At 42.8% G+C, this 13058-nt stretch overlaps 1 protein-coding gene across 1 annotated transcript; it reads right to left on the bottom strand.

The window, feature by feature from the left end:
- Positions 1-322: 322 nt before the first annotated feature.
- On the bottom strand, positions 323-12784 carry epb41l4b (erythrocyte membrane protein band 4.1 like 4B). The gene is made up of 23 exons (XM_085918816.1): positions 12034-12784; positions 10141-10245; positions 10021-10063; positions 9665-9743; positions 9384-9428; positions 8609-8661; positions 8265-8385; positions 7881-7968; positions 7728-7816; positions 6956-7025; positions 6705-6874; positions 6140-6249; positions 5564-5600; positions 5078-5099; positions 4841-4947; positions 3316-3455; positions 3059-3180; positions 2837-2956; positions 2697-2752; positions 2279-2431; positions 2085-2205; positions 1887-2020; positions 323-1445 (listed from the first exon to the last, which is right to left on the bottom strand). Exons 1-23 carry the CDS (start codon positions 12286-12288, stop codon positions 1382-1384), a joined length of 2304 nt encoding a protein of 767 aa, XP_085774942.1. The 5' UTR covers positions 12289-12784; the 3' UTR covers positions 323-1381.
- Between the last annotated feature and the right edge of the window lie 274 nt (positions 12785-13058).

The following is a 13058-nucleotide window of genomic DNA, read 5'->3' as shown; positions in this document are numbered from 1 at the left end:
TTTGGTTCTGCCATGTTTCCTTCGTATCTCGGGGTACATTTCTTCTTTTTTTTTTTTGGTGGAGTAAATGCCTTGTTCAACAGTAGTAGTAGAACAGTAGCTCTCTCTGGTGTTAAAATTAGAAAGTGCAATACACTCGGGCAAGAGTTGCGGGCCATATTTCATTCTATTTATAAATTGGCCCGCGCGCCATAGTTTGGACACCGATGCTCTATGTTGCCACGAAATATACTGTATCTGTATTTATCGTTTAGTACAGTATATACCTGCCAGTGGGGCAAATGTCTCCCCCTAGTGGACAAAAAACGATTATAAAACACTCCCAAGTTAATAACAATTTATTCCTTCAATTTCCTAATCAACAAAACAACAAATAATGCAATACTTTTGTGGTCATTTGTCTCTGAGAGAAAAAAAACACGTAAAGGAACAAGTTTACACTGTTGCTTAAAAGAGCATGCAACACAATCTGCACAAAAAGGCTTGTTCTTCGATTCCTCGTGATTTAAATGATCCACCAACAAACATATTGGAAAGTACTGTCAAATCCTAAAACGATTAAAAAGCTGGAACAAGTTTGGAAAGTTTGTTGTCGGTTATTTTCTTGACTGTACTCCAGTTCAGAAAGTGAGGTTCATTCGAAAAAAGGCATGCTTGGATTCATTTAAAAGAAGTCATTGGGACAAAGAGGAACAAGATATAGCCAGGTGTCCCAATACTTTTGTCCATGGAGTAGACAAATCTTGATCTGGATGCATACGTTCAAAATTACATTCAAGTTATTGAAAAATACTCAACAAAAGTCTCAACACTTTGTCACCTTCATGCAGGCAGCATCTGTTGCTTCAATCCTCTTTTACATTTATATACAGTCTCGAGTGTCAGTTGGGCAAGTACAAACAATTTTTCAGCAAATATAACATAACGACCTCTGTGCAAATACAGTGGCTATAAAAAGTCGACACACCCCTGTTCGAATACCAGTTTTATATGACATAAAAAGTTGGAGGCTAGTAGGTGTGTGCCGACTCCCGGATAAGTTGAATTCGAACGCCACGTGTTCATTCTAAATCCAATTATAGGAGGGTGTGTACACTTGTGCAACCAGGTTTTACCAGTTATTTTTACTTCCTCTCTCAAAGCGTTTACATTCATGGTGGGAAGAGTTTTGAAAGAATTTGATATCTTGGTCTAATGTTTTTTTTTTTTTTAAACTAGCATTAGACTCTACCGTCAATATACAATAAATAGTGATATTTTTTCCATTATGGATTCATAATGCAAAAAAAAAAATGAAAGAAACTAAAATGCACAAATGTGGAGTTGCACCCGACGCTTTTGGGTCTTCGGCTTCCACATCAGGGCGTCAAACGACACGCTTTCAGAGCTCAGTCATCAAGAGGGCTCTGAGGATCTTCTCTCGGTCCAGCTTCACTTCTTCTCCACTACACACACACGTATTGTGTTTATTGTAAGAACACAAAAAAGAAGCGAAAGAATTCAACAGTTAAGGCGTCACTGGGTTTCCTTCTGGTGTGTGTGTGTGTTACTTGGCCACTAGAGGGCAGTATGAGTTCACTGAGTTCCCTTCTGGTGTATCTGTTACTTGGCCACTAGAGGGCAGTATCATACAGACATAAATGAAGCGTTTCATAACTCCTGTAAAACGCAGTCCACATAATTTTTTTCTTTTCTTTTCAGGAATAAAGAATAAATGGTTGTGAGAAAACCATACACAGCGTGCCATGCTTGTTCCAACATTGCACAACGAGTGAGGGAGGACAAACGACAACAAGACGATTTACGAAACCCTCAAAAGGCTTTCCACACATCTGCGGGTCCAATACAAAGTGTCCACAAAGGAAATGACAGAATCAAAGTGTTACCTGTCGTGATGGGCTGCAAGGTAAGGGACCAAGTGAGGGAGGGGACTACAGTAGCACGAAGGAGAGCGGTGGGGAGAAGGTAAAGGGGACACACAGCATGGACTAGCCACTTCCAGTGTTGGCACATAGTCCACCTGGAACGCATACGCACAAAGATAATTCTCAAACGTTCAACTGAAGTCAACTGAGGTGTGTTACCTGAGGGTAAATGGAGGGCTGGACCTGTTTGTCCAGCGAAGTCGTGGAGGCCGACTTGGCTGTGCTTTCAAAGGAGATGGCTGCAAGAGCTTCTGGGAGGTTGTCTTCATCTTCATGGTTACTGAGGAGCAAGGAAAAAAAAAAAGGATTGAGAGAGTACTTGAATGATATATGTGTGTGTGATGGGAACTCACAAGCTGAACTGTCTGACCAGACGTTTTCTGCGGTTGGTGCACGAGCCCGAATTAGGATGAAGACTATCGGATGGAAAACGGCCATCCGGTCTCGGGGACATTTTGTCTGCAGGTAAACTGGACGCAGACGAATCTTGAGAGGAGTTCTGATACCTGTCGACAAGAGAGTTTGAAGTTCCTCCTATTTGTTGAAAATAATCAAATCAAATAAAAAGATAGATTTGTTCCAAAATCAATTCTACACAGAATTCTTCATTTATTGTAACGTCATATAAAGTATCTAACCAATCAGAAAAAAGTAGGCTCATTCAAAAGTATGTACGCCCATAATAAAACTTCTTTTTTTTTTTTTTTTTTCTAAGTGGGAACAAGCATAGGGAAAGAAAGAGCGAGAGGGAAAAGGATGAATAGAACTTGCCTGTCCTTGAGAGGCACATGAGAGTTCATTCCTCTTGGACTCACTGAACTGTCCTTCTATTTGGTGGCGGAGGCACACACACAAAAAAAAAAGGGATGCAAATATGCAAATAAGCCGGAGATCATGTAGATGCTACCAACCCTGAAAGCCGCTTCCATCTGGGCCTTCAGAATGTTACACTTGAGGTGGTCTCGAAGCAGAGCCGGGGAGGAGGCGGTCGAGGGGTGGAGAGATTTTTCAGAGAGCTGCTTCTCTTCTGCCTGCAGATGAGAAGGAGGAGGGGGGGGGATGGGGAGTGAAGTCAGACCGGAAACATCTTGTCAGTAGAGAAAGAAAAGTCAACGTGCGGAAATGTGTCTGACCTTGTTGTCCATGTTGATGCAGAGTGAGGGCCAGGCAGGACATTCGCTGTCTGACTCCACCGGCTTGCAGAAGGACGGAGACATGTCCAACTCGTCTCTGTAACAGGGTGAAGCTCGACACTCTTTAAAAAAATAAAATTAAAAATCAGAAAGAAAAACATAGTAGGTGGATCATTGAAATGATTTCAACCAAAGGGGTGTGTAAACTTTTTCTATCCCCCGATTGGATGGGTAACTCGATTGTTGATTTTACTCACTGCTTTTGTTGTGTGTGTGGCAGAGCGTGTCCTGGCTGTGCGTGTGGCGCCGGTGACGGCGATAGACCTTTCCCGAATACGACGTCTCGTTCTCTTCCACGCTGAGCTGATGGTCGGAGGCGAGACCGCTCAGAGGGAAGCTGAAGATGACACGGCACATCAAAAGCAATCACTTCTGCCTATAAAAAAACAATTTCCCCATACAACCTAATTCCACATCATAAAATTCTCACTCCATAACATGAAATTTCATTCCTATTTATTCCAGTAAAATCTTAATTTTTTTCCCATTGTAGCTTTTTCCTTTACATTTACAAATATACAGAAGATGAAAATCAAAATCATTCACATTTCTCTATTTTATTAGCAATATGGCAAAAACCAATTTATGAATTCATTGATTGATTCCAAAATATTGCTCCACTCATTAGACTGAAGTACAGTATGTAAACAAGTTTTTGAGAATCATTCATGACGTCACGGTGAAGTGTAAAGCATCAAGCAGTAGCATCCCTAAAGCAGCATCCATGTTTGGATCCTTTGGGAAATAAAATCATTTAAGTGCTTCGTCACATAATTGCTCCCTGCAAGCCAACAAAAATTGAAAACTGAAAATGTAAAACGTTTTTTTTTTAAATTTAATTTGCCTAGGGCAATAATTCTCCAAATATGCTATCCGTACCATGAATTAAAAACTGTTGCTTTCAATTTCCTCTCTTGAGGTGCTGATGTTCAAACATGTCAGTATCACAATGTTAAATATGCTTTTTTTTTTTTTTTAAAGAATAAAACTTTTTGGGGACTCTGATGTTTTTTGGGCCGGGCCGAAGCAAATGCTCTCCTGGGCCACCGACGGCCCACGAGCCATATGTTTCCCACGCCTGCTATATAAAATCTAAGACACCACAAAGCGGGTCTCTTTCTTAAGACCGTAGCAACGAAAGATATGATTGGACATAAGTGAACCATTCACAAGAAAACTAAGCTAATATCATGACTCATGTTACATTCAAGAGGTGTGGAGATGTGATGAATAATGGAAGATGATGATGATGAGGGGGTTCTCGCTTTTTTTTTGGGGGGGGGGGGGGGGGTGAAAGGGCAGTCTATGCAAGTCTAAAGTCAAATAGAGGTCAAAGTGCAGTCATGACCTTGTCCTTGTGAACCACACTGATGATGGGTGCGTAATGCAAGCTGCTGGTTCGTTCTGGGACGACGGGGTGACTGGACACGGGACTGGTCGACGGGGAAGGCCTGAACACACACGTATGAGATGCGTGACATGAAATGAGATGAAAACAGAAACTTTTTATTTGATATAGACATTTGACTAATTTTTGTATTAATCTCATTAAATTTTCTGAAATAATAAATATTAATTAATATTTTTAAAAAAACTTTAAATATTTGTATATACATTTTTGTTGAATGTATTAATTAGCAATTATATGAGGAATATTAAAAAGTCGTTCCACCCTCTTGACGGAAGCCTCTTGTTTGACGGAGGTCGCCACGCCTGACCTACCTGTGCGGCGCCGTGTGTCCGGCGGGCTGCAGGTAAACGGAGGGTGTGTAAGCGGGGTGGGACGGACGCCACGCCTCATGACCCGCCATCGGGATGTTGTGTTGGTACTGGAAGGGATTGAAGGGACGAGGAAAATTAAATGTTGTTGCGCACAGACCAAGCCAGACTTTTGCATGCTATGAATGCGTGTGTGTGTGTGTGTGTGTGTGTGTAAGTAGGTCATCTGAGGTCACTCACTGCATGTAGGCTGGGATCAGGGCTGGCATGAAGGCAGAGAAAGAATGACAACAATCAGCGACGGTAGATTAACTTTAATACTTTAATTTCACGTGGAGTTAAAAACCAATGCGATTCACAATCCCGACTAATTTTATATGTTTCCAAAAGATCCCGGTCAGCTCACTAAGCCGACTCGATACAGAACCGGACAGTTCGTATTGTCATCCGTGTTTGTTCAGGCTAAACAAAAATCATGTTTTGTCTTGAAACAAAAATACAACTTTCAAGACATTCAAGGTTATCACTTGTTATCGTACCAACAAGCTTTTAATGCTTATTTACGAGGAGCCCATAGAAGATGATGGCCATTTATGCCCGCTAAGATGTTTGAACCATTTCTTCATGTAAATAAAAGAATTACAAATTGCATCTGGCCATAATGGCCTGAATGTTTATGAAATATATGTCCATAAAATAACATGTATGTGGGCTTTTCGGTGTTACCTGATGCGTGGCGGCTTGGCTGGAGAAATGGCCGAGACTATAAGGATGATGCACACACACACATATATTGTTAGCAAGGAACAAGTGCGTCACTGTGTTTTCTCATGGATGTGTCAATGGAATGGAGAACGTATGTGGAAAGCTTTTTGGGAATGCCAGGGAGTTTCTTGAAGCTATCAAGGTAAATGATCAGCCAGCGTGAGAGGTGATAATAGGAAGGAAGGGGCTTGTTCAAACAAAGCCACTGATTAGTTCCTCTTCTTTGTTCCAAACTATTATCAGGGATTATGATTATACAGACGGACATTTTGTTATATCCACAGTATCATTAGCTCGACCGTACATTTACTAAACTAAATATAATTAGAACCGAGGTAGGCAGAGATGAGTGAAATATAATTGATGGCTATGTACCGAAACATTCTAAAAAAAAATATGTGTTTTTCATAAATTGGGAATTAAGGGGGGAAAAAAATGTGACTCATAGAGGCGTGTGAAAAGCAGGCGTGTAGCAGGTTCTTCTAATCCGTCGGGTTCCATATAGTGTACATAATTGCGTGTGCAGATAAGACTCACCTTTGCCCAGCGACTGCGTGCGGGAGGGGTATCGTTTGCTCGGCCGCCTCTCGAAGGTGCTGGCTCTCCTCAGGCGGCTTCCGTGAGTCGCCTGGTACTCCGTTTTACCGCTGAGAACAAAAATTGATCATATTTTGCTTGTTATTGCAGCGACACATTGGGAATGGAATCAAAGTGTAGCTTAGAATATAGCTTCATTAAAAACATTCCCAATGACTTCATTGAAATGATTTTATGAATCTCCTTCAGGAAAGATGTTGTTGCCTGCTGACTAAAAAAAAAAACAAAAAAAAACAGGAAGTGTCCATCAAGTGAGAGTATTTGCTTTAATAAAAAGTGGAGAGAAAAAAAACAATACGAAGGGCATATCTTGGTCGCCATAGGAACACCTCTACGTAACCATAGATACGAAGTAACCATAGACAACGGCAACATTATTTGTTTTGTTTCTTACTGCTGGCTTACTTTTATTATTCTCTCTTTATGAGATGTTTTTTATATAGAATTACATTTTTTATACTCAATATATTCTCAAGGGGGAATTTTCATTTGGAAACAGCGCTACCTGAATCGGAAGCGTGAGCCCAGTCGGGTGAAGTCGCTCCGGCCCGGCTTGCCCGTGGTCGGTTGGCGTAAACGGAAGAAGGCGTGGCTCTCCACCGCGCACTTCCACACGTGCTTGCAACTCTTGGCGCTGTCCAGCTGGAACACAAACGTGTGCTCCTGCTCTCGGCCCTTCATAGTGGAATTAAAAAATATATATTTATTGGAGTCCAGCCAACATTGAGCTCATCTTTGCACGTGTTGTACGCAAACCTGATCGTCATCTTCCACCACCACCAGAGTGAGTCGACTCTTTTTGAAGTCCAGACGTGTGATTTTGGGCCTGAATAGCATATTTTAGTTAAAACCAAATTTATACTATTAGGAAATGCAGAAATATATCCAATCTTGAACATTAAGCATTCATTCATGAATTAAAATTATTTATTATTAATTAAATTATATACATTTAAAATAAATAAAAAATAAAATAAATATATTAAAATAAATAAAATAAATATTATTTAAAAAACATGAGCATTGAATCACAGTTAATTACTCAATGAAATCTTTGATAATATATTTTATTTTTCAACATTTGCCTGTAGTTAAGTCATTTTTGGGACATCTTGTAAAAGTAGAGCATCAACAAAAGCAGAAAAATAAAATGTGCTGCATTATTGTGTTCTCTGTTGTGTTAAAAAAAAACACAATGTAAATCGGTGCAGCCATTGTGTTAGCGCGCGAGCGCTCCGGCCACGCTCTGTTGAGTTGTTTGTTTACTTTCCAGCCGCAAATCGGCAGGTGCGAGATTCTTCGCTATCTGTGGTCCGCGGTGTGATTTTTTTTTTTTCCTTTGCGGTGAAACGAGTTTGAAACATGTACGTACAGCTTCATTCAACACCCACGTGACGATCAACTTTGCCAAAATGCGACTTAAAAACGTGGCCTCCGCAGTCTTTGCCGCTTCTTCAAATGTCTCGCTTGACATTTTACTTAGCTCTTTCAACGCACACACACATGGAGATACTTCAAAACGTCTTACCAAAAGAAGAGCCCGATTTTATTGGATCCCTCAAACACCAAGATGCCAGTAGGAGTGAGCCCCAGCGCGTAGTCACAACCATCTCTCCCCTGATGACGCCGCAAAGACATTCAGCACTCAAGAATTCATCAATAAATTCAAAACAAAACACACCTTAACAAAGTGCATATCCACGCCGTAGAGCTCCAGCCACTTGCATTTATTGAGGAAGGAGATCTCGGCTTGAGTTGGACTCTTCCCCCTAAAAAGAAGAAAACATTTCTAAATTCAAATGCGCCGATGATTGGTGTTCTGCATTGCGTTTGTCCTTGCGTGGCCCGGCGGCGGGTTCAGTGAAAGCACAGCATATGTAATCTAATCCGAGATGGGAGCCATCAGACCGCCGCTGGGTTAAATACAGCCCCCGGAATCAATCAAGACCCTCCGAGGATTAATCCCCTCTTAATCCTTCACACAGACCGACGAGGGGTCGGCAGGCCGGTCGGCTAACTGACTGGATGAGCGGAGGAGGTCGAGGAGACGGCGGCAAATTCTCACCTGAGATCCAGCCACCTGCTGAAGATGTCCGCCTCCATGGCCTCGCTTTGTTTAGGAGTGAAGCGGAACTCCGAGACCAGCTCGGGGGAGTGATCCAAGGGATCGCAGTCCCCCAGCTCGCCTGGAAAGACGGAAAAAGGAACAAAATTGCATCTGATGTGTGTTTTTATTTCAAGCATGTACCACAAACATTGTTTTGGGAATGAAAATCATTTTCAGAGTAATGTCTTGTGAAAAGTTATTAAAGCAAACAACATGAAAAATGACATATTCCATTTCGTTCCAAATATTGGCTCAACGAAATGAAAAGAAAGAAAATCATCTTGGAGGTGACGTTTACTCACTTTGCAAACAATAGGCGGCCAGCTCTACTGAGACATCGTATGGACATTTCAATCTGAAGAGAGGAGAAGGGGAAAAAAAAAAAAGGGGGGGGGTGATGAGTTGCTTTCAGTGGGACTGCTTGACACACACTCGCCGAGTCAAATACAATGTGTGTGTGTGTGTGTGTGTGTGTATAAAAACGAGAAGCAACCCTTTTCCCAAAATAATCACCTCTTCAGATCCTGATCTTGAGTGTTAGAATAGAGCTGCACTCGGGGGATCTATGGCCCAGATAGAGCCGGAACATTGAGATGGCCAACACACCCGTCCGTGTGTGTGTGTGTGTGTGTCTAAGAAGACTGTGCCGATCCACAAGTCCCAAAAAGCCTCGTAAATAAATATTACTAAATAAGAAAAATTAGAAAACTGTCAACGCCTAGGGCGGTCTGCGCCACTGTGGGAAAGCGTATTGAACGCAAAAGAATCACTAACACACAAAAAAAAAAAAAAAAGAGGTCAAAGGTCTCCCGTGTTTACTTGTAAGAAAATAGCGATTGTAGCAGCGTCACAAGATTAGGCTGACTCAGCATATTAGTATCTTTGTTTACACAAAATATTGTGTCAAGTATTGTTTGGTAGACATTGTTGTTTCTGTGACATAAAAGAAGATGAATAAAATGTATAGTTCAAGAGGTTTTCAGGCTAAGCTAATTATCTGAGCTAATTAAAAAGCAAAGCTAATTTTGGTGTCTGCATACATAAAAACAAACATGTTAGCATTGATAACAGACTTACTTGCCAGACAAAATGTCCTGTCGAAGCTGCAGCACAAACAGATACCTGCGGCACATGTAAAAAAAAAAATATTAAAAACATAACAGAAAATACATTATGACCACTGTTCCCTGATCTATCACAGTACACACACTTTGCTCCAGTAAGGCTATTTGGATTTTTTTCTTTTTTAAATCCCAATCTGCCCCATGGCAACAAAGTAATTAGCCTCGCATCCCTTCTGGACCTCCTACTCATCATCATCATCAGGCTCAGGCCAAAGAAGATTTTTTTTTTCTTACCTTGTGAATTCCTCACGCAGGTTATTTGGCTCTGAGGAGTAAAATTTCACTCGGAAGAAGAGTCGGAATGGCGAACCATCTAAAAAGAAATAACAATTGATCACCATTTTTTTTCAAGCACACACACACACACTGAATGGCATTAGGAAATCCTGCACAGGCTAACAACCAATCACGGTTCAGCTTGTTGCTGCCTACCGTTGCTCTCTTCGAGTGAGTAAATAAACCCCCCTCGGCCACTATTTGTGTCAATTACAGAAGCTCTTGAATTGAATTTTCTGTGGAGAGCAAACAAAGGGTACGGCTCCTAATACTAATCACCTCGTCCACATTTGATAACTGAGTCATGAACTCACCTCTGATCTGTTTCTTGATTTGTTTGGACATATCCAGCCAGTGCTGAAAGAAGCAGCGAGCGAGAATAAGCGTCGAGCAAAAAAAAAACAAGGTTATTGACGTGCGTGTGGAGGACTCACCGAGACTTGGTCGCTGTCCATGTACTGCAGTCCAAAGTAATCCGCCTCCACCAGATCTATGTGATACATGATTTGGTCAAAAAGGTCCTGGCCTTTGCTTTTGCTCTACAACAGAAGAACAAAAAAATGTTGTGGGGCTTTGTGAGTTTTGAGTAACCTGATCTTCAATTTTTTTTTAATGTGATTTAGGGTTAGGGTGGACCTCATGGCCTCCTAAACCAACCAGTAGTGAACCTCCTCTACTTAAACCGAGAGGTGTGTGCGTGTGTAAAAAGATGACAGCCTTGTACTTTGGAATCCTGATAACCAATCCAAACTTCCTGGTGAGTGTGTGAGGAAATCGGAGCTATTAAAGAATTGGGGACATGAAAGGAGAGGGAGGGAGGGAGGGAGGGGGGGGGGGAACCAATAGATGTTTGACGTGTATGGTCGTCAATGGTAGTGAAGGAGTTAAAGCAGAAACACCCTTGCTCATTCTGCACAGGGTTCATTTGAATTACAAAATGGATCTTATTGAAGCGGCAATAGTAGGCCAAAATTTGCCTGGCGTGTCGAAATCCCAAATGTCTAATGAGGTATTTTTTTTTTTTTTGGCTGGGCTCACCTGCGCGCAGCCTCCAGGGAAGCTTGAGGACATGAACAAACTTGTTGCAAAGCATTTGTGACTAAGCCGGTCGGCGCTCTGATGAGCCATGTGTCACTTTGCATTATTTGTTGGAACCTACATGTTGTTGTTGCGAGTCCCAGCTGGACACACACACACACACACACACACACACACACACACACACACACACACACACACACACACACACACGCAGACACGCATACGCGGCGGGAGGTGACGCACACACAACCTTCAAAATGAAAGCATTTTAGCAAAAGGCACTTACGCACGGCATACCCACACACTAGCTCACCCACACACACTTGTACGTGTGTGTGACACCAAATAAGATCAGGGAGTCGGGGAATAGAGGAAGGGTGGAGAAGGATGGATGGATGGAGGAAGAGGAGAGAAAGTGGCGATGAGCAAGAGGGCGAGTAAAAAAAATAAAAAAGATTAAGACCCCACATAAAAAGGGAAGATCCGAAGTGACGTGGCGTTTGTCCGGTTGGTTGGGTGAATTTCCCAATATTCAAAACTGTTTTTTTTTAAAATCTTTGTCTTGAATCACAATAAAACATTTGCAGTTACTTTGGAAAACAGATTGCGCAATACGTTACAGGTCAAAGCGGTATCAACCAGGCTCCATTGAAACTAACCATAACTAACCACATCACGGCCGCAATGACAATAAGTATGACATAATGTTCGGTTCTTGAAGGTCACAATCTGGGGTCGTAGTTTGGTGCAATCTACAAGTGGGTCAAGTACTGGATGAAGCCAATGGCCCTTTCAAACTTGTTTGGTGACTGAGTCATATGTCAACACAACAGTGGCAAAATATTTTCTTACTTTCGTTATTGACAGGTAAAGGGAGATTTAAGATTAGGCCAAAAATGATCAAAGTCATGGTCAGCATGATGTAAACAAGACAGGGGGGGGGGGGGTGACATTTTGGGAAACAAATGACATCTAATCGAATTGAGTTTTAATGAAATTCATCGATCATTGTTTTGTTTTTTTTCTCGTGTTTGACATGACGTAACTCGACCATCGTAGCAGTATTAAATTGTTCAGTCATTATACATCGGTGGCATAGATAGATGAACAAAGATGAATTATTTGGAGGAAATCATTTGCCAATCAATTAGGTACAAATGCATCATGCCATTAGTCTTCTGTTTATCTAGCCATTTGTCTATGACAAAAAAAAAGTAATTTAAAAGTTACCACCTAGATTGGAAACACAGCAAAAAATTCTTATCAGTGGGACCAACGCTACTCACGGACAAATCCACGCTGACATCCGAGCCGTCCAGGAGCAGAACCCGGCAGGTGATGGCGGTCTTGGCGTTCCCAGCAGCCGGTATGTGGACAGCCGCACCCCCGGTGACCACGGCAGGCGCGTGAACGACCTGCTGCTGGTGGGCCATGAGCAAGGGGTTCCCTCCTCCGGTCGTACCGTCCCGCTCGTCCCCATCTCTCGCCTGGAAGCGGCTTCTCGAACGGCGGCTGAACGTCCGACGCAAAAAGCCCATCATTCTTCCTTCCGTGACAGAACGGAGTCCCACGACGGAAGTAGGTCGTGGTAAAGGGGGGGGGGGGGGGAGTCCGCGTCCTCCACCGGGCCGAGGAGTCACTCGGTCGGCAGGCGCAGGAGGAGACTCGGCGGGCTCAGGCAGGACGTGGGGGACTCGACACGCATGCTAATGGAAGAAGCCAACCAGTTGATTTCCTCCCCGCGAGGGCCGCCCTCCACCTCGGCCACTTCCTCCCCGCTTTGCCCTGTCCTTTCCCCGGGTGCACCTGCCGTCTCCTTTGCCCACTGACACACTGGGGGGCGGGAAAAAAAAAAAATCTTACTCCGCAGTGGGAACCCTTAGTCACACGCTCCGGGGAGGGGGGAGGAAAGTCTCGCGCATCTGGGCCGGTATGGGAGCACCCCCCGCGGATCGACGAGCTTCAAAAGCACCACATGAGAAGCGCAAACTCGGCTCTGAGCTCACTGGTGAAAGTCAAACCAGCGAAACTGGACAAACAGCTTCACCTGCGCATGCGTAAAAACAGTTGAAACTTCGGCGACCCGTGTGCTTGCGTTCGTATCTACGTGTGTGTGTGTGTGTGTGTGTTCGTGTGCGCGACGCAAGCAGAACAGCGACATCTAGTGGACATCTGCCGGAAAAGGTCGATTGTGTCAAGAAATCCCCTAAAAAGCAGTTTTATGCTCCCTATTAATTAACCGATGACTGATTATTCACCTATAACATGTGATGATAGTCTTCAGACATTCATATTGGTATATTTAAAAAAA

The sequence above is a fragment of the Syngnathus leptorhynchus genome, chromosome 8 (assembly GCF_054491065.1).
Source record: "Syngnathus leptorhynchus isolate UIUO chromosome 8, UIUO_Slep, whole genome shotgun sequence".
Taxonomy (NCBI): Eukaryota; Metazoa; Chordata; class Actinopteri; order Syngnathiformes; family Syngnathidae; genus Syngnathus; species Syngnathus leptorhynchus.
The sequence above is the reverse complement of the archived record's forward strand: the minus strand, read 5'-3'. Positions and strand labels throughout refer to the sequence as shown.